Source organism: Vicugna pacos, chromosome 12 (genome assembly GCF_048564905.1).
Source record: "Vicugna pacos chromosome 12, VicPac4, whole genome shotgun sequence".
NCBI classification, from domain to species: Eukaryota; Metazoa; Chordata; class Mammalia; order Artiodactyla; family Camelidae; genus Vicugna; species Vicugna pacos.
Window position 1 is genome coordinate 31,705,710 of NC_132998.1, and position 21,684 is coordinate 31,727,393.

Genomic DNA, 21,684 nt, shown 5'->3' on the forward strand with positions numbered 1-21,684 from the left:
AAGATGCTGAATATAGTTCCCTAAGTTATATAGTATAAACTTGTTGTTTATCTAAAAAATTAATTTTTTTATTGAAGCATAGTTTATTTAGTGTTTTGTTAGTTTCAGGTGTACTATATATCTGTTTTATACCAGATACTTTACATATTATCTTTAATCCTCATAAAATCTTTTGAGGTTGGTATTATTTTCCGCGTTTTACAGATGAACAAATTGAAGTAGAGAGCTATCACAGTAAGTGGCTTAAAGTAGAATTCAAACCTTTTTGTCTCACTTTGAGGTCCATGCTCATTGAAGATATTGTCCCTTTGGTGTGAACTAAATTGAAGATAGAACTTCTTGTGAATAACATGTTTTAATTTTTCCATCTTCCACTTTTACCAGGCCTGTCTTTTTAAGGTTCTGTAGAACTTTTGTCTTTATAAAGTTATATATATGCTCCTTATAGAATACTTAAACATCCAGAAAAGTATAAAGACGAAGAAATAAATCTAAAACCTCACCAACCGTAGGTACTATTGATATTTGAGATTTTTGTAATGCGTTTTTTTAAGATAATTTTAGATAATTTTGTAATGCGTTTTTTTAGATAATTTTAGATAATCACAGTGTGTAATTTTGAACGTTTAATTTTTACCAGGCATTATAGTATCATTTCTTTATATAATTGGCAACACATATTACCTGATATGTAAGTAACATAAAGTATCATAATTAAAAGGATTATTCTCCTTTGGAAGTTTAGGTACTTTGATTTTTTTCCTTTTGTAAATATCGTTGAGATGAACATTCTTGTACATAGCCAGTCAAGATGTGGCCTGATTTCTCCACTAATCACCCACCTCCCTGCCCAACACTGAGGACGTATAGTCAAATGTTATGTTCATGAGTTACTCAGATTAGTTTTTGTCCATCTGTCCCTCAATCTGTCTTTCCTTTCTTTCTGTCTTCCCGTTGAGTATGGTTACAATATTTTTGAATACACTTAAGTTCATTTGTTTCAGGTTGCTTTAAGTTTTAGGTGTTTCCCCTCATCTCATTGTTTCTTATTTTATTTTTTATGTATGTAGAGTATTAACGTGCTTTCCAAAATCAAAACTATTAAAAGCCACCGCTCTTCCTGTGTACTCTATTTGCTGTCTTCTAATTGGGCATTTTGCTCCATCAGTTGTTTGTCCATCAGTAGTTTTTTTTCTGTATCATTGCTGTCAACATGCAAGCCTGCTGAATTTTTTCTCACCTAAAAACCAACCTGATTTCTCTCTTACGCCACTGGCCCTTTTTCTTTAATCCTTAATCCTTAATCACCTTTACTGATTTTTTTTATATTTCCTTGGCCTCTTAGTGGTCCCCCAACACAGTCCTTGAGCCATTTTATTTTCTGTCTCCATCTCGCAATCATAAATACCATCTACAACATTGGTGATTACCAAATTTGTATTTGCAACTACTGAATGACATTTGAATATCCAACTACCTAATTGGTATCTCCTCTTGGATATCTAATAGGCATCTCTTAATTAAACTATTCAAAGTCTAAATTCTGACCCTTAATCCCAAATTTCTTTCTTTCTGTGTCTCTTTGCCCCCATGAATTTACTCAGACCAAAAACCTTGGAGCCGTCCTTGTCCTCAGTCTGTATTATCAAATCCTGTTGGCTTTACCTTCAGAATATGTCTAGAATTGTTCCCTTCTCACCACTTCCTAATCTTCCATCTTGATCCAAGGCAACATCTTTTCTTACCTGTATTATTGTAATAACCTCCTGACTGGCTCCTTTCTTCTGTCCATGTCTCCTTTTCATATATTCTCAATAGAATGATCCTTGAAAAATCCCTGTTCTAGTCCCCTAGTCACAGTCATCTCCAGCCACTCTCATTGTTACTCAGAGAAAAGCCAGTCTTTAGAGTGGCTTAAATGGTCCCACATGATCTGGTCTCTGTTATTTCTCTAACTTTGTCTCCTATCATTCCTGTCCTTGTTCATTTCCTCCAGCTCCATTGGCCTTCTTGCTATTCCTCAGACCTGCCAAGAATGTTCCTACCTCATGTTTTTGCGCTTAGCTTTTCCCCTGCCTAGAGCATTCTTTCTCCAGATATTTGCATAGCTAGCTCCTTCACTTTCTTCAGACCTTGCCCAAATGTCATCTTTTTAATGAGGCTTTTCCTGTCCACTCTTAAAAATTAAAAGGTCCCCTGCTTGCATCTCCTGACTTACATTTTGCTTTGTTTTTTCTCCATAGTTAACAGAATCTGACTTACTATATATTTAACTTATTTTTTTAATTCTGTGTACCTATACCCCCCCAATTAAGGTCCATGAAGGAAGAGTTTTTTTAATCTATTTTGTTCATTGTCAAATCCTCAGTGCCTGTTAAATTATAGGTATTGGTTAAAATGTATTGAATGAATGGATAAAATGCTCAGGGCCTTATGTAATCAGTCCCTTCTTTGTCCTTTCAGAGTTATCTACTACTCTTCTGGCTCTCATGCTACATTCCAGATGCTGATCTTTTTTCAGTTCTATTTTATACTGTGCTCTCTCCTGCCTCAGAAGCTTTATGTTTTATTCTCTCTACTTGGAATACTCTTTCTTTCCTGCTCCCTTCTTCTACTGCTGTTCCTTTAGATATCAGCTCAGAAGTCTCTGTTTCAAAGAAGCTCTGGATTAAGAACCCCTACTGTATTCTCTCCTTGTCATGCTGTTTGAACTCTGTCTCACCCACTAACTGAACACTGCACAAAGGCAGGAGCCTTGACTATACTAGTCAGTGTATGTGTCTGAATAGTGAATCCTCAATAAGTACTTATTGAATGCCAACTTCTAGCTTTAATATTCTCCCCTGAGGCAGTGTCAGGTTATTCCTATATGATTAGAAATAGCCTATCAGGAAGATTCATATCATTAAATCAAACATTGGTGGTAAGTATGAAACAACCCAGCATCATTGACCAAATATGGGTTAAATGTGAACTTTGTATTGACAAAGTTAGTGTGTTGACATTTTGTGAGAAGCCATGAATTCAGATAAAATCTGGTTCAACAAATTCTGGTTTTAGAGTCAGTGGAGAAGCATGTGTATATTGATTCTTATTGATATGTAGGGCATGTAAATAACCCAGTGTATTTTGGTAACTTAATATTTAATGTCAGAAGACTGGCTGATGACTCTTGTTAGCCAATATTAACTTTGTCAATAGTTTTACTTGTGAAAAAGTACTTGCTGGGTAAAGTTAGCAATTTTTAATTTTTTAAGATTGTTTTAAGAATTAAAGTAATATATATGAAAGTACTTTAAAATGCATGTGTAATTTATTATTATTATTGTCATTATTCCTGTTATCATCATTATTTGTCGTGACACTGGGCAAATAAGTTAGTTTCTCATTGTATTTACTCATTTAAAAGTAGGGATAAAAATAGTGGTGACCCTAATGGGTTATCATGAGAATTTGTAAAGCATGCATGCAAAGAGAAGAGCCTGGTACACAGTAAACCTTTGGTAAATGTTCACTACTATTTTAACTTATTATTTCCAATCTTTTAAATTTAAGGACTTTCCTTTTTAAGTCATTTTAGTGAATCTGAGTTCTTTAATTAGAATTCAGGGTCCAGTCCCCTGTTTGACTTTTGGCACTTTCATTAAGCCACTTTATACTTCAATTTTCTTAACTCCTGTATAAAATAAAATTATATTTGTACAGCTAATTCAGGGTTGTGAATAACTGATATTTTTAAGAGTTTCATGTAGAAAACTTCAAAATTGGCTGCTAAATAGAACTGTATAATTTCCTTCCTCGGAGATCTTTTAGAACAAGATTTATGTACTACAATTTATTCCTGGAATGATCTGGGTCAGTTTCTAAAGCTGAGAATCACTGGATGATCCTAAATGGAGTACTGATGTCCTTTAATCATCAATCTTGACATGATGAATGACTGGTGGCACCTTTTGCTGCTACCACTTCTGGGGGGTCCCCTCATTCTTTTACCTTCCTTGTAGATTGATTAATAAAATAAGAATATCGACTTCTGTGATACAATCTGTGGTAAAGTGAACAAAATGTGGTAGGGGATGGCTCAAAGCATTGCATAGTACTTGAAAAATAGTAGATACTCTAACAGTATTTATAAATTTGAAAGGCGCTAACAGCTAGAGCTTTAGTGTATATGGTAATATGGTATTTAAAAGCATGCCAAAAATATTGTAGACTTTCTGTAACAGAGCAAAGCAATAATAACAAAACCACATTGAAAAACATGGATTAAAGTAGAGCTTATCATGTGGTTTTGTGTTTCTTAGTGATGCTTTTATACTTTTAGTGCTCTGTATATTTGTAAGAATAACTCAGGGGTACAGTAACTAACACTAAAATAAATGTCAATGTTTATTCTCTTTCAGATTTACCAAAAATTTGTCTCCTGACAAGATAAATCTAAGTACCCTTAAAGGAGAAGGTGAACTAAAGAATTTAGAGTTGGATGAAGAGGTGCTCCAGAATATGTTGGATTTGCCAACATGGCTTGCTATCAACAAGGTTTTTTGTAATAAAGCATCTATTAGGGTGAGACTTTGATATGGAAGACATTTCTGCTTTGTTTTATTTATTCAAACCTATCTTTTAAAATAAATGTTTAATCTTAGATAATTCTGAAAAGAAGCATTATTATTAACATAATTTATAATAAAAATACCTTTGTCTAAATAATTGCATAAATGTATGCCTTATGAATTTAATTGAAGTCATATTCTAATATGTTAATTAATTTATAAGACTTTAAGTTTTATTTAAAATTTAATGTTAACATCTAAATAAAATTACTGATAATTTATTAATAAAATAATTGGTTATATTTGGCATATATTTAAAGATTTTTTAAGGGTTTGTTGTCAAATGGGACAATTTAAATTTCAAATGAAGAGATATGACTGATAAGTTATCTTATTCTGACCATTATACTTTATTTGAAATTTGTTCTTTTCCTCATTTGTTTCTTATTTTGAGAATTTAAAATTTTTCTTTTATTATTATTTCTACTTATTAAAACTTAGGCTTTCTTATCTTTAATTCCAATCATATGTCATATCACTTCTTTCTCTTAAAGATTAGGCTTAGTTTGAGAGTACTCAGTAGAAATACTGCATGCTAATTTGTTTCATAAAATTAAAATTGAGCTCTAAAGAAAAGATTGTGGAAAGGTTCCCATATCTTTTGATGGTCACCTAAATTTTATTCTATCCTTTATAAACCCAAATGTTTACAGAAGCATGACATTTTTAGTGCAGAGTATGTTTGAACATTACTTACTGATATTGCTTGGCATTTAACATTAATGGTCTCACTTTTGTATTTGTTTTAAATATCTATGAAGAGATTGGTTGGAATTCTAGAATTTAAAAAACTGTTCAGTGAACAAAACATTGATTATGCTTTGCTGGGAATTCTTAAATTATAAAAGTAAAGTGTGTTTTAAGAACTGGGGGAAAAAAGATATTAAGAGAACCTGAAATTTTATTTAAAAAGATGACCAAGAGGTGCCTAGCTAGCTCAGTTGGTAGAGCATGAGACTCTTAAAAAGATGACTAAGAAAGTAAAGGTAGTAGTATTTTCTTGTGTAAAATAATTACATCTGATTTCAAGAGTATGAATAAATTGCTTAGTTTATTATTTTGCAACTTAAGAAAAAAGTCATCTGATATAATTTGGTATGTCTATCACTGTATTAAGAGAACATCTGTGTTGATTACTGTTTTACATTTTTTTTTTGATTCATTTTAAAGGAAAAACATTTTTTCTTTTGTAGATTCCATGGACAAAACTGAAAACACATCCCATATGTTTGGTAAGTTCTGCATTGCATCAGAAGTAAAGATTTATATATGTATATAATTAACTACTTTGGTAATATTAAACTTTTGTTTCATATAAACATAATCTTCGGACTTCCCACTAGTTAGTTTCCACTTTCATTTTATTTTGAGGGTACTTAGGACTCTCAGTCCTTAAATGAAAAGTTTGAATTTTAAAATGGAAGGGTCTTTAAAGTTTTTCAGGTCTAGAATATTATGTTCTAAGTTGGTATATTTTGTTGCATTAATTTAACTCCTTATTGACATACTATAAGAGTCTTCTTTTAATAAAATTGATCCAGACTTTTTGTTTTCTGGTTTTATGGATCAAATAAATTAAATAATATGTTCTTTAATACAGTTTTCTTTTTAAGGAAAATTAAAGAAAGATTCATTCATTGCACAAATATTTATTGAACACCTCTCCTCTGCCCTGAGGGAATTTATTTTTTTTTTTTTGATTCATAATCATTTTACAGTGTTGTGTCAAATTCCAGTGTTCAGTACAATTTTTCAGTCATACATGGACATATACACACTCATTGTCACATTTTTTTCTCTGTGATTTATCATAACATTTTGTGTATATTTCCCTGTGCTATACAGTGTAATCTTGTTTATCTGTTCTACAATTTTGAAATCCCAGTCTATCCCTTCCCACCCTCTACCCCGCCCCCCCCCCGGTAACCACAAGTCTGTATTCTCTGTCCATGAGTCCATTTCTGTTCTGTATTTATGCTTTGTTTTTGTTTGTTTGTTTGTTTCTGTTTTTTAGATTCCACATATGAGCGATCTCATATGGTATTTTTCTTTCTCTTTCTGGCTTACTTCACTTAGAATGACATTCTCTAGGAACATCCATGTTGCTGCAAATGGCATTATGTTGTCGGTTTTTATGGCTGAGTAGTATTCCATTGTATAAATATACCACATCTTCTTTATCCAGTCACCTGTTGATGAACATTTAGGTTGTTTCCATGTTTTGGCTATTGTAAATAGTGCTGCTATGAACATTGGGGTGCAGGTGTCATCCTGAAGTAGATTTCCTTCTGGGTACAAGCCCAGGAGTGGGATTCCTGGGTCATATGGTAAGTCTATTCCTAGTCTTTTGAGGAATCTCCACACTGTTTTCCATAGTGGCTGCACCAAACTGCATTCCCACCAGCAGTGTAGGAGGGTTCCCCTTTCTCCACAGCCTCTCCAGCATTTGTCATTTTTGGATTTTTGAATGACGGCCATTCTGACTGGTGTGAGGTGATACCTCATTGTAGTTTTGATTTGCATTTCTCTGATAATTACTGATATTGAACATTTTTTCATGTGTTTTTTGATCATTTGTATGTCTTCCTTGGAGAATTGCTTGTTTAGGTCTTCTGCCCATTTTTGGATTGGGTTGTTTATTTTTTCCTTATTGAGTCGTATGAGCTGCTTATATATTTTGGAGATCAAGCCTTTGTCGGTTTCACTTGCAAAAATTTTCTCCCATTCCGTAGGTTTTCTTCTTGTTTTATCTCTGGTTTCCTTTGCTCTGCAGAAGCTTGTAAGTTTCATTAGGTCCCATTTGTTTATTCTTGCTTTTATTTCTTCTAGGAGAAAATTTTTGAAATGTATGTCAGATAATGTTTTGCCTATGTTTTCCTCTAGGAGGTTTATTGTATCTTGTCTTATGTTTAAGTCTTTAATCCATTTTGAGTTGATTTTTGTATATGGTGTAAGGGTGTGTTCTAGCTTCATTGTTTTACATGCTGCTGTCCAGTTTTCCCAACACCATTTGCTGAAGAGACTGTCTTTATTCCATTGTATATTCTTGCCTCCTTTGTCGAAGATGAGTTGACCAAAAGTTTGTGGGTTCATTTCTGGGCTCTCTATTCTGTTCCATTGGTCTATATGTCAGTTTTGGTACCAATACCATGCTGTCTTGATGACTGTAGCTCTATAGTATTGTCTGAAGTCTGGGAGAGTTATTCCTCCAGCCTCATTCTTTCTCTTCAGTAATGCTTTAGCAATTCTAGGTCTTTGATGGTTCCATATAAATTTTATTATGATTTGTTCTAGTTCTGTGAAATATGTCCTGGGTAATTGGATAGGGATTGCATTAAATCTGTAGATTGCCTTGGGCAGTGTGACCATTTTAACAATATTGATTCTTCCAATCCAAGAGCATGGAATATCTTTCCATTTTTTAAAGTCTTCTTTAATTTCCTTCATCAATGGTTTATAGTTTTCTGTGTATAATTCTTTCACCTCCTTGGTTAGATTTATTCCCAGATATTTTATTACTTTGGGTGCTATTTTAAAGGGGATTGTTTCTTTACTTTCTTTTTCTGTTGATTTATCGTTAGTGTAAAGAAAGGCAACTGATTTTTGAACATTAATTTTGTAACCTGCTACCTTGCTGAATTCTTCGATCAGCTCTAGTAGCTTTTTTGTGGACCTTTTAGGGTTTTCTATATATAGTAACATGTCGTCAGCATATAATGACACTTTTACCTCTTCTTTTCCAATTTGGATCCCTTTTATTTCTTTCTCTTGCCTGATTGCTGTGGCTAGGACTTCCAGGACTATAGTGAATAGGAGTGGTGATAGTGGGCATCCTTGTCTTGTCCCAGATTTTAGTGGGAAGCTTTTGAGTTTTTCACCGTTGAGAACTATGCTGGCTATAGGTTTGTCATATATAGCTTTTATTATGTTGAGATATGTTCCCTCTATACCCACTTTGGCGAGAGTTTTTATCATAAATGGGTGTTGAATTTTATCAAATGCTTTTTCTGCATCGATTGAGATGATCATGTGGTTTTTGTCCTTTCTCTTGTTGATGTGATGTATTACATTGATTGATTTGCGTATGTTGAACCAGCCTTGTGTCCCTGGGATGAACCCCACTTGGTCATGATGTATAATCTTTTTTATGTGTTGTTGGATTCTATTTGCTAAAATTTTGGTGAGGATTTTGGCATCTATGTTCATCAGTGATATTGGCCTATAATTCTCTTTTTTTGTAGTGTCTTTGCCTGGTTTTGGTATCAGGGTGATGGTGGCTTCATAGAAAGAGTTTGGGAGTATTCCCTCCTTTTCAATCGTCTGGAAGAGTTTGAGAAGGACTGGTATGAGTTCTTCTTTGTATGTTTGGTAGAATTCCCCGGTGAAGCCGTCCGGTCCTGGACTTTTATTTGTAGGGAGGTTTTTAATTGCTATTTCTATTTCCTTTCTAGTGATCGGGTTGTTCAAGTGTTCAGTTTCTTCTTGATTCAGTTTTGGTGGACAGTATGTTTCCAGAAACTTGTCCATCTCCTCTAGGTTATCCAGTTTGGTTCCATATAGTTTTTCATAATATTCTCGTATGATATTCTGTATTTCTATTTTGTTTGTTGTAATTTCTCCATTTTCCTTTCTTATTTTGCAAATTTGTGCTCTCTCTTTTTTCTTCTTTGTGAGTTTGGCCAGAGGTTTGTCGGTTTTATTTACTTTTTCAGAAAACCAACTTTTGGTTTGGTTGATTTTTTCTATGGTCTTGTTAATCTCTATTGTATTTAATTCCTCTCTGATCTTTATTATTTCCTTCCTTCTGCTGCTTTTTGGGGCTTTTTGTTCTTCTTTATCTAGTTCATTCAGCTGGTGGGTTAAATTGTTTGTTTGAGATTGTTCTTCTTTTTTGAGGAAGGCCTGTATCGCTATAAACTTCCCTCTTAGCACTGCCTTTGCTGTGTCCCATAGGTTTTGAGTGGTTGTGCTTTCATTATCATTTGTCTCAAGGTATTTTTTAATTTCAGCTTTGATTTCCTCATTGATCCATTGTTTTTTCAGTAACATATTGTTTAATCTCCATGCTTTTCTTTTTTTCTCCTTTGTTTCTCTGTTGTTGATTTCCAGTTTCATGGCATTGTGGTCAGTAAAGATGCTTGAGATAATTTCTATCTTCTTAAATTTGTTGAGGTTTCTTTTGTGTCCAAGTACATGATCGATCCTGGAAAATGTTCCATGTGCACTTGAAAAGAATGTATATTCTATTTTTTGGGGGTGTAAAGCTCTGAAAATATCCACCAAATCTAGTTTTTCTATTGTAGTATTTAATTTCTCTGTTGCCTTGTTTATTTTCTGTCTGGAAGATCTGTCTAGTGATGTTAATGCAGTGTTAAAATCTCCAACTATGATTGTATTCCCATCAATATCGCCCTTTATCTCTGTTAGTAATTCTTGTATGTACTTAGGTGCTCCTATATTGGGTGCATATATATTAACAAGTGTAATATCTTCATCTTGTATCACTCCTTTAATCATTATAAAATGTCCCTCTTTATCTTTCTTTATGGCCTTTGTTTTAAAGTCTATTTTGTCTGAAATCAGTACTGCAACACCTGCTTTTTTGGCTTTTCCATTTGCATGGAATATCCTTTTCCATCCTTTCACTCTCAATCTATATGTGTCCTTCTCCCTAAAGTGGGTCTCTTGTATGCAGCATATTGAAGGTTCTTGCTTTATAATCCACTCTGCCACCCTATGTCTTTTGAGTGGAGCATTTAGTCCATTAACATTTACAGTAATTAATGATAGATGTGTGTTTATTGCCATTTTGAACTTATCTTTGCAGTTGAATTGGTATATCCTCTTTGTTCCTTTCTTCTTCCTTTTGTGGTTTGGTAATTTTCCTTTGTATTATCATGGATTTTATTTAATTTTTGTGACTCCCTTGTAAATTTTTGACTTGTGGTTACCCTTTTTTGTAAATCTATTAACCTATACCCGTTTTTAATAAACTGATAATAACATGATCTCAAACCCATCCTACTGTTAAAAAAATTTAAAAAAGAAAGAAAAAAAATTCTATATTTCCCTGCCTCCCTCTCCCACTCTCAGTGATTTGTATGTCTTCTTTTATAATTTCGTGTTTTCTTTATTTGTAATTCATGAGTTATCACCTTTCCAGTTGTACGTTTCTCATTTCTGTAGCATCCTGCTGCTTTTCTATTTAGAATAGCCCTTTCAATATTTCTTTTAGCATGGGTTTAGTGTTGCTAAACTCCTGCAGCTTTTTTTTTGTCTGTGAAACTCTTTATTTCTCCTTCTATCCTAAAGGATAGCCTTGCTGGATAAAGTATCCTAGGCTGCATCTTTTTTTCATTCAGGGCTTTGAATATATCTTGCCACTCCCTTCTGGCCTGTAGTGTTTGTGTAGAGAAATCAGCTGAGAGCCTTATGGGGGTTCCCTTGTAGTTCACTCTTTGCTTTTCTCTTGCTGCCTTTAGAATCATTTCTTTATCTTTGACTCTGGCCATCTTGATTATGATATGTCTTGGTGTGGGTCTATTTGGGTTCTTCCTGTTTGGGACCCTCTGAGCTTCCTGTACTTGGATATCTGATTCCTTCTTTAAGTTTGGGAAGTTTTCAGTCATGATTTCTTCAAAAACCTTTTCAATCCCCTTTGATCCTTCTTCCCCTTCTGGGACCCCTATTATGCGAAGATTGGGACGCTTTATATTATCCCATAGGTCCCTTATGCTATTATCATTATTTTTTATTTGCTTATCTTGTAGTTCTTCTGAATGGGTGCTTTCTGTTGCCCTGTCTTCTAGATCACTAATTCGTTCCTCTGCATTAACTAGTCGGCTTTGCACAGCTGTTAGATCATTCCTCATCTCTGTCATTGAGTTTTCCCATTTTGCTTGGCTCTTCTTTATAGCTTCAATTTCATTTTTGACATATTTTATTTCTCTAAGCATTATCTCTTTTAATTCCTTCAGCAATTTGATCACTCCTTTTTTGAAATCTTGATCTAGTAGGCTATCAATGTCTATTTCATTGAGCTTTCTTTCAGGGGATTCCTCTTGTTCTTTTAATTGGGAAAGGTTTCTCTGCTTCTTCATCTTGCTCATACCTCTCTGGCACTGTGGTTTATGAAGTATCAGTTGTCTATTTTGGATCTTAAGTATTTTATCTATCTAATGCCTATTTAGGAATAGAACTTAGGAAAAAAAAAGAAAAAAGAAAAAAAAAGAAAAGAATAAGAGAGAGAGAAAGATTTTTAAAAGAAGGGAGAAAGAGGGTTTGAAAACAATGTATAATGAATAATAGAAGAGCGGGTTGAAGCAGAGTATTAATTGGGTGGAGAAGTCCTTTTAAAACCTTAGAAAAGGGGGTGTGGGGAGATGAATATATGTGTTTGAAGCCTGTGTCTAATCAATAACAGGACATCAAAACCGAAGAGAAATAGAAATGAATTAAGAAGTAAAAATTAAAAGAGTATTTGAAGATAGAACAGGTAAAAACAGATTAAAACAAAACAGAAACAAAAACAGAAAACAAAAATACAAAACAAAGCAAAACAAAAACCAAAAAAAAAAAAAAAAAAAGGGGGTTGTCGGTGTTCTCTTGGAGTGTGTGTGCTTTTAATGTGATGTCCTCCTGTCTTCGTTCTGTTTTGGAAGCTCAGCTTGTTTTCATAGGCCCTCCGTTGGCGCCCTCTTCTGTGCTGCTCCCAGCACCTGTCGGCAAGCAGATCGCGCCTCCTCCTAACACGGGGTCAGATTCAGCTCTCCTCCGCTGTGGGCGGGCGGGTCACTGCCCCTCTGGATGCCGCAGACAGATGTTGCAGACTAGCCAGGCAGGAGGACGGGTCGTGCCCCTTCCCAGCACCTCGGTCAGGGGTTGTGTTCCTGCCCGACAGGCGGGGGAACCGCTCTCCCCCTGCCTGCGCCGCCGGTAGCTCCGCTGCTATGTGCGGCTGCGCGCTATGCCCTGGCCGGCGCTCCGCCCTGGTCGCGTTCCGCGGGTGGGCTCGGGGAAGACCCAGGGGCAGCCTCCTCCCTGCTCCAAGCCAAGACCCAGATGCTTGTTTGTCTTTGTGGATCAAGTTCTCTGGGGTACCAGAATGGAAGGGTCCTATCTGCCCAGGGCTGTAGGCCCGTCTCAGTCTGGCCCTTGAGGCTGCTAAGCCCTTCGGTGCGGACGCAGGTTTCGTCTCTGCCCCCGCCTGGGTGTTAAGCGCCGGAGAATATGGCGGCTCTGCCTGGGCCCCGCCCCTCTTCCCTTGAAAAGTTTCCGCGTGTTTTCAGAGATGGGGGTATGCACCCTTCCCCCGAGAGCACATCTGTTTTATGGAGGGCCCAGGTTGTTCTGTCCTGTACACCCACAGCCCCGGCGCTCAGCCCCTTGCAGTCCCCCGGAGTTTCCTCCGTGCAGCCGCCCCCGTCCTCCGCCCAGATTATGCAGCCTGGTCCTGCCCGCTGCTGCCGGCCGGCGTCTCAGGCTGGTTGTCGGGGGGACGCTCTGTGCCTGTTTAACTTAGTTCTGTCAGACAAGGGCTGCTCTGTACAGATCCGAGCCTCGGAGGCTCCCCCTCCGTCCCGCTGGCCTCTCAGTTGGAGAGGGGAGACCCAGCGAGCAAGCGCCAGTCCTCCTTTGCCGCTCCCTCCCCGCGGGACCCGTCCTGCGCTGCTTTGCCTTTTGTTCTTTCTTTTTTCCTTTTCTCCTACCAGATTTTTGGCGTCTTTATCTTTTGAAGAGGGCGATGATCTGTTGGAGTTCTGCAGGTGCTCTGGTTGGCCTAGTGGGTCTGTAGATGTGGGTCTTGGTGTATTTGTGGGAGAGGGTGGCTTACAAGCGTCCTTCTACTCCGCCATCTTGCCCGGAAGTCGGGAATTTATATTTTTATAAGAAGACTGACAATGAACAAGTACACAAATACAAGAAGACAGTTTCCGATAATAAGTGCTGTATTAAAATGGAGAATGAAGAATAACTGGAGTTATGTTAGAGATGACTACTAAGGACATTTGATTTTTCTTCAAGAAAAAAATTAGCCTAAGAAAGTTTTTCATTATGAGAATATTAATTTTTTCACATTTCTTTTATATTTCATATTTTTCATAGTTATGTGCTTTAAATCTCAGGTTTTAGATTAGGATAATCTTTTAGAGGTGGTTGGTTTAGTCCTGTTAATTAATAAATAATCTAATTTATCAATTAATGTACATTCTGGGATTAGCGATTATACTTTTATCAAACCTTATGATCTTATCAGTATATATCTCTCATAGTTTTTCTCTCCCATATTCCTGTAATGAGCATCGTTTTTCCACCAGATAATAAGTGCCTTGAGAAAGGACTAAGCACTTTCTTTTTGTTTTTGTTTTTCCTATTTCTCCTTTTAGACCTTTATAGATACATTTAAAATAACTCAATTTATTTACTGTTAACTTTGCTACTAAAGAAATGAAAGAGAAAGTAGTTTTAAATATTTTGATAATATACATAAAATAAAATTTCTAATTATTATATTTTCATGTATTTTTATTAGTCCCTGGATAAAGTAATAATGGAAATGAGTACATGTGAAGAACCACGAAACCCTAATGGCCCATCACCAATTGCAACTGCTTCAGGACAAAGGTAAGCTATTTCCATTAATCTGTACGACTGGCCAAGGGAATTTTTTTCTATCGTAAGCTCTGTTATCAAGTAATAATGGGACATAAAATAAAATCCCTTCACTTGAGTCTCTGTTTCAGTTCTTCTCCCATCAAACATTTTGCAGTTTTAGTAAATACATTGCAAAGCCACAGAATTGATATTTAGCCTTTTTATTCATCTTGCTTCCCTTGTGTTAAATAATGATGATTAATCGAAGACAGAGCAGTAGCAGAAACTGAAAGCAGAAGAGCTTCGGCATTCTATAAAACAGTCTCTTACTTGGTCTCTGAATACTTTCTCTTCATAACATTTATCCTGTGCATCAATGAAAGTTTTATGACCCTTAAGAGTTAAGTTTGTGCCTTAAAAAATTATAGATCTTTGGATTACACATGCTGAATTTTGATAGATAAAAATCAGATGCTAGTAGAAGCACGGGGGCCATTTCACAAGCCGCTTTGGAAGTTAGAATAGTTATTAAAAAATAGATCTTTTAAAAATTGCCTATTTATTTTTGCATTCAGTAAATTTGGGCCTTGTGTTACACATCATTTCCTCAAAGCAAGTTTTCCGCCCTACTTTTGGATTGTACAGCTATTCACATAAAAAGTTCAACATAGACTTTAATGTGATTAATTCCTCCTCAAATTGCACAACACGGCAGCCCTGAACATTTATAGTATTCTAGGTGCTGTATAAAACCCGTGATAAATTCTTCTTGAGGACGAACATACACATACAGAAACACACATACACACTCTGCTTCCCTCTCTCACCCTCTCTCTTTCTCCCCCTCTCTTTGTTTCTCTGTTAAGAGGAGAGCTTTTTCACCAGAGTTGAATCACCTTTACCTTAGTACATTCTGTGAGAATACCTTCAGCCTGATCAGTGACTTTTCACTTGGGAATCTAATGGTGATCCATCCACTGCTTGGAGTTGACTGAAGGCCAGATTTATCAGCTATACAGTTTATCCAGCGATTTGAGATTTTGAAGTTCAGATTATGATTTCAGGTTAGAGTAGATTGGAGCAATTGGTCTTTAAATTGGCTAGAGTCTGAAACTTGGAGGAAACATAGAGATGTTTTTAAGGGCAAAAGATCAGGAAAGTTGGTATAAATGAATGACATTTTAATTATGTGTGACAGAAATGAGGTATTTTGTCATTGTGTGCTAAGTGTAGTTGATAGTGTTCTTCCTAAGTCGTGTTTTTATAGTATCAACAACAAGCTTTATAATTTTGGCTTTGTAATCATATGATGATAATCCTTATATTTTGATGTATGGCAATATGGTTAATCTTTTTCTATATTTTCCTGACTTGCCTGATTGTTGCATTCATTTTAGGATGCTTATTAAATCTATAGAGTTTTTTAGGCTCCTTTTGAAATTATAATTCTAGAGGTCTACAATGGTTATCAAAAATGTGAATATATATTTTTAACAATTCTTTACACTCACGCAATTTAGGGAAACACTGATCTATTTGATTTTGTTTCTAGCCAAGGATTAAAATAGAAGCAGATTAAGAATTAACAACCTGGCCCTTCCTTCTGTGCAGGACCTATAGGCTAACATTGCTCCCACAGATTGATGGTCTTGTAAACTTTGTATGTTCAGAAATATGATTTTATCTCTTCACTTGGAGGAGATAAATACCTATGTGAAGACTGACCAAACTCAGAAGAGACTTATTTGTAAACTGAAATTTCAACTTTTTAATTTATAATGGATGACATATAATGGATGACAGAAATATATAGACTTTAGTTATTGATTCAAGCTTCACCCTTCTGATTGTAAATCCTCCAGTACAATTGTAATACTCTTTACTGTGCATAGATGAGAGTAGATGGGGTTGGATATTCCAAAGTATGTTCCCACATTATTATATAAATATTCTTCCAACTCTAGGAATTCTTCTGTTTAATTGACCAACATTTGTCCCTAGAATCAAAGCAGCTCCTCCCTAGGATGCTAGTGAGTTCTTCCTCTTCAGTTCTCAATTTTCTAAACACAATGTAGACAACCACCTTTTTTTAATAGCAAAATTACATCAGGCAAGCCAAAGATTATATAAATTACTATACCTATGTCATTGCATTTAAGGACCACAGCAACCTTTTGAAATAGGTATTGTTTTCATTTTACACATGAGGAAACTAAGCCTTAAACTTCCAATAGTATTAATAATAACATACTGTTATTTATAATATAATAAATAATAGTTACTTTTTTTCAGTATCATGAGTCAAAAGTTGTGCTGTTTGAGTCAAATGCATTATTTCATGCAGTCCACATGTAACCTAAACAGTATTACCTGATTTAAAAGATAAGCCATCTAAATCTTAGAAAAGATAAATTATATTATTTATTCAATAAGATAGTGAATCAGGAAGTATAGCAACAGGTATAGAGGAGAGATGCGCATGATCAATAAAGATGATGGGCTTACTTTTATACATGTTGGCTTTGAAATATGTGAGTCAGCCAGGTGGAGCTCTCTGGTGGACACTTGGATTTTACTGTCTGAAGTTCTGGCAAGAAATCTGGTTAAAGACAGATTTAGGAATAATGGTCACATTGATGATAATTGAAGTAAGGTACCAATTTAGCACAATTTTACTGCCCCCTGCCAAAATGTATAGATAAGATAGTCTGTATTCCAGTCATACTGCACTACTTATTATTCTTGAAACATGTCTTCTACTTTCTTACTTCTCTGTATCTTTGCTCATGCTTTTCCCAATTTTAAGGTTTCCTTTACTTCTCATTTTTCCATGTAGAAACTTCATCTTTCTTTCCTGGATATATTTCTCCCTAGTTATAAGCAATTTCTTCCTCTACCAAGTATACAGATGATTCCTTTTTTAGAGTACTTAATTACAGACTGCCTCATGTTTAAGTTACTAGGATATGTTTTTTTCCCTCCCCAAGTAACTTGCAAGCCCTGTAATGCCACAACTCTACTTGGATTTTCCTTATGTCCTAGCATCGTTCACATTCTAGATGCTCAATAGATATTTGTTGAATTGCATTAGGGAATGTGAACTTTTTCTGATCTCATTCCTAAATTGTGAGATTATATTCCAGTTGGACTCGTTAGCCTTCTTTGTGTCAAGAATTTAGCCCTAATTTAGCACTAATGCTTTTTGAGAGTAGGCAGCTTTGGATGGTGATTATAATAATGTAATTTAGAGTTACTTCCAATTTCGAAAACCTTTTATCATTTTGAGAAGAGCATTTTTATAACTTACATCTAATCTGAGTAGATTATTGTTTTAAGAAAAAATTTTTAAACAAAAATGAATAATATTATGGCAGTTTGTGTACTTTGTATGAGAATTTTAGCAGAAAACTTTTTCATTCTGAATTTTTTTTTTTGGCTTTAGTGCATTATATTTTGTTTTGCTTTGTGTTCCCAGTGAATATGGCTTTGCTGAAAAAGTAGTTGAGGGAATTACTGTTTCTGTAAATTCCATTGTCATCCGCATCGGAGCAAAAGCCTTCAATGCATCCTTTGAACTTTCCCAGCTACGGATCTATAGTGTAAATGCAAACTGGGAACATGGAGATTTAAGATTTACTCGTATTCAAGACCCACAGAGAGGAGAGGTAAATTTTTTTTTCTTTCTTTGTTTAGAAAAATGTTTTAGCTGCTGATTAACATAAAAGGATATTTAAAGTTACTTTTTATGGTTACTTATATTCACATGATACTAGATTTACATTTGCCCTTTATACTTTCTCTGTATTACTTTCAATCATTTAATTATAAAATATGCATAATTTAATGTTTTTACTGTAATAAATCTTTCAACTTACAGAGTTAATGAGTCCTATTTTCTCAGCTACTCAGAATTAAATTTCAAATTTACAAAACTAAAATATGTTTTTTTAAAATTCTTCTTGGTTACATGATTCAAATGTTCTTTATACTTTGTATTAAAATTAAATTACTTAGAATAAAAGTGTTAACAGCTTTACAGATGATGAATCTAATCATGAAGATGTGTTACTGAATTTGGAAGTGTATAATTCAAAAAAAAGCATAGTGGATATATCTAGAATTTATTTAACTTTATTTTTACAAATCTACATTTTTCTCATTCTATTTTGCATGAGTAAGTGAAGCTAATCTCTGTGTTCTCTTTAGGTTTTGACATTTAAAGAAATAAATTGGCAGATGATTCGAATAGAGGCAGATGCTACCCAAAGCTCACATCTTGAAATTATGTGTGCTCCTGTTCGATTAATAACCAACCAGTCAAAAATCAGAGTTACACTTAAAAGAAGAGTAAGTCAACAGGGTTGCCTTTTTTGATTCAGGTGATGACTATTGGAATTAATGGGAAATTTTAAATTTATTTTTTAGATGAAATATTGCCACATTAAAACAGCACAAAGTAAAAGGAAATATGGTGGCCCAAGCGCTATTTGAAGAAATCTAGTGTAATGATAATACTTTTCAGGTTTCTCAATTTAATGTTTGGATTTTTATTTTTGATAAATTGAATAGGTTTCTCAGTTGCCAAATATTTTTGAACATTAACTGTTTTGTAATTTTATTTCTTCCATTGAATGTTGCTCAGGAGTGGGTAAACAGTAAAGCCTTTATTATTAGTAACCAAAACTACTAGCTTCAGAAGGCTGTTCAGATATGACTGGTAATATAGATAAAACTAGGGGAGATAGTTACTTAAGGATGTCAGAATTTGAGAGTCCACTGTGAATTGTGATGAAATTTAATGAGGGAAAGTAATGACTTTTTAAAAACATGGCTGAATTAAAATCTCAACAATTGTTTTGTAGTGATAGACACAAGTCACTATACTAAATTGAATTGAAAAGAATTTTTCAGAGTATGATAATACAAATATTCTGAAATGTGAAATATGGTTAAAATAGCATTTTAGTTTTTAATTAATTTTAATGCCCCCCCCTTTCTACTGGGATTATAGTTGACCCTTGGACAGCATGAATTTGAACTGCATGGGTCTACTTACATGCAAATTTTTTTCAGTAGTAAATACTATAGTACTACATGGTCCAAGGTTGGTTGAATCCACAGATGCAGTGGAACCTCTGATATGGAGGACCAACCATAAGTTATATGCATTAATCCCTGCAACTGTGGTTGGGTCAACTGTGGTTGAATTAATGTAGGTAATTATATGATTTATTAACTATAAATGAAAAATTAAATTATGTAAGTACGTGTTACCTGTATGACTTGGACCTAAGGTACAGGCATCTATCAGTCTTTATTTTTTTTTTTACCACTGTATCTCCAATACTAAGAGATATTCCTTCCATATTATGGGAACTCAGTAAATATTTGGTGAATGAAGGAAGAATCCATATTTAAGCCACTGAAATTTTAAACTTTTTTTTAGCCTAGGATGAGGAAATATATTTCATGTCTGTTGCAAATCAGTTCCATTAATACAGAAAAATAACAGAAATTGACATAACATTGTAAACTGACTATACTTCAATTAAAAAGAAAGCTAAAATAAATAAACTTTTAAAAAATACAAGTGTATTGTAAGTTTTATATCTTGGCTTAATTTTATGAATCATTTTGTCCTGACAGTTAAAGGACTGCAACGTCATTGCAACAAAGTTAGTTCTCATATTAGATGACTTACTATGGGTTTTAACGGATTCCCAGTTAAAGGCTATGGTACAATATGCAAAATCTCTTAGTGAAGCAATAGAAAAATCAACAGAACAAAGGAAAAGTATGGCTCCTGAACCTACACAGGTATGCTATTAAGTTAATAGCAAAAACACTTCACTTTTCATGTAAATGCTTTAAAATCAGAATGATTAATTGTTTTCTTTATGTGATATATATTGTAGTACTTTTGAGTCCGAGAATCTTCTTATACTCTTGTATGTAAAATTATATGGTATGAAAACGTATGTGAAATATATTTGTATCTATATAGTACTTATTTTGTTTGGAGGTCTGTCCTTGGCAGTAGATTAATGATAACATAAAAGTATTTTGATGTTATAAATACTTCTTTTCAGAAAGTTAAAGAAGTACAATTTAAAAATTACTAAAGTGGGAAAGGAAAAAAATGTGGGTAATTATAGTCAAGTGAGGGAATGTGAGGGTTAATATTAAAATAGAAAACTGAAGCCCTAGGGTATTGCTGAAGTTGAATACAAAACTGTTAGGATTGTCTGATGGCTGGGACAGAAATGGGGAAAGCTATTTAATGATCACTTTCTTAAAATCAGAAGCATTACTAGGTTTTTCTGAAAAGAAAAAGATTTTCTAATATTTCCTAGTACTAAATTCTGAGAATTTAATATAAAAATTTTTGCAGAAGATTTTGTAGATTTGGGATTTTGAAAATTCCAGTGTATAGTGTCTTTTGGTAATTTTATAAGAAATACGATTGACCTTTTTATATCCACCTAATAAAAACTTAAAGGATATTGTGAAATCGTATTTCTATGAATTATTTCATTGAAAACAGAGTAATATATCTTAGATATATAGCTTGTTGGTGGTCTGCCTGATATATGGGAATTTAGGCTTTCTTGTGACTATGTCAAATTGGCTGGCTGCTGGCTGGCTGGCTGGCTGGCTTGTTTGTTTGCTTGCTTGCTTGCTTGCTTTCTTGCTTTGCCATAAGGTGCAGGGCTAGACACTGCAGATATAAAAATAAATATTGTCTGACCCTGCCCTCAAGGATCTCAATATTATGGGGAATCAAATATAAAACAAATTGCAGTTCAATATAAATGTTAGAGTGAAGAATTAAAGATGGCGTGAGGGGGTTGTATAGAAGCACAGAGAAGTCTTAATCAAGTGCTTGCAGAGTTTGGAAAGGTTTTACAAAGAGAATAATGAAGTTAAGTCTTAAAACTAAGAAGTTCACAGGTGAGGGAAAGAGTATTTCAGATGTGGAAATAGAATCTGCAAAAGTGATGGTGTTAAAGAGCATGGTGTTTTCTGATAAAGATAAGGTTTTTTTCTTTTCTTTTCTCTCTCTTTTTTTTTAAACTAGAGCACTGTTTTCTCGAGAATAGGTACTCATGCTTTGTAAACATGTGACAGTTTTCCAAGTTTTAAGGAAACTGAGTTTTACATTTTCCATTTTGATGGGTACTCTTATAAACTTGGTCTATCTGAGAATATTCTTGTGTTAAGATGTCAGACTGGTTCTCCTTTTCCATAATTACTTTTATCCTACTTTACAAATGAAAGGCATTCTTCTTACTCATCTTCACTCTTACTATGATGGATTTATCCTGGAGGGTGGCCAGGTGGTGGTGGTGGGGCCCAAAACCTCTGGGAAATGAGACAGGCAATATGATATATTGCTATCCATGTTGGAAGTGAATGACTAATGACAAACTAACCAATTAAGTAGTTTCCATTTTGTTGCCTTTAACACATTTGAAGA

The 21,684-nt window shown here is 34.5% G+C and overlaps 1 protein-coding gene across 4 annotated transcripts in view; it reads left to right on the forward strand.

The window, feature by feature from the left end:
* BLTP3B (bridge-like lipid transfer protein family member 3B) overlaps positions 1-21,684 on the forward strand; it is a 97,235-nt gene that overhangs the window by 32,579 nt on the left and 42,972 nt on the right. For all 4 annotated transcript variants that reach the window (XM_031683216.2, XM_072973186.1, XM_072973187.1 and 1 more), the window contains 6 exons: positions 4,404-4,566; positions 5,807-5,845; positions 14,146-14,237; positions 17,683-17,872; positions 18,414-18,554; positions 19,854-20,024. In XM_031683216.2, the coding sequence (XP_031539076.2) occupies positions 4,404-4,566; positions 5,807-5,845; positions 14,146-14,237; positions 17,683-17,872; positions 18,414-18,554; positions 19,854-20,024 (796 nt within the window). The remainder of the gene's footprint in view (positions 1-4,403; positions 4,567-5,806; positions 5,846-14,145; positions 14,238-17,682; positions 17,873-18,413; positions 18,555-19,853; positions 20,025-21,684) is intronic.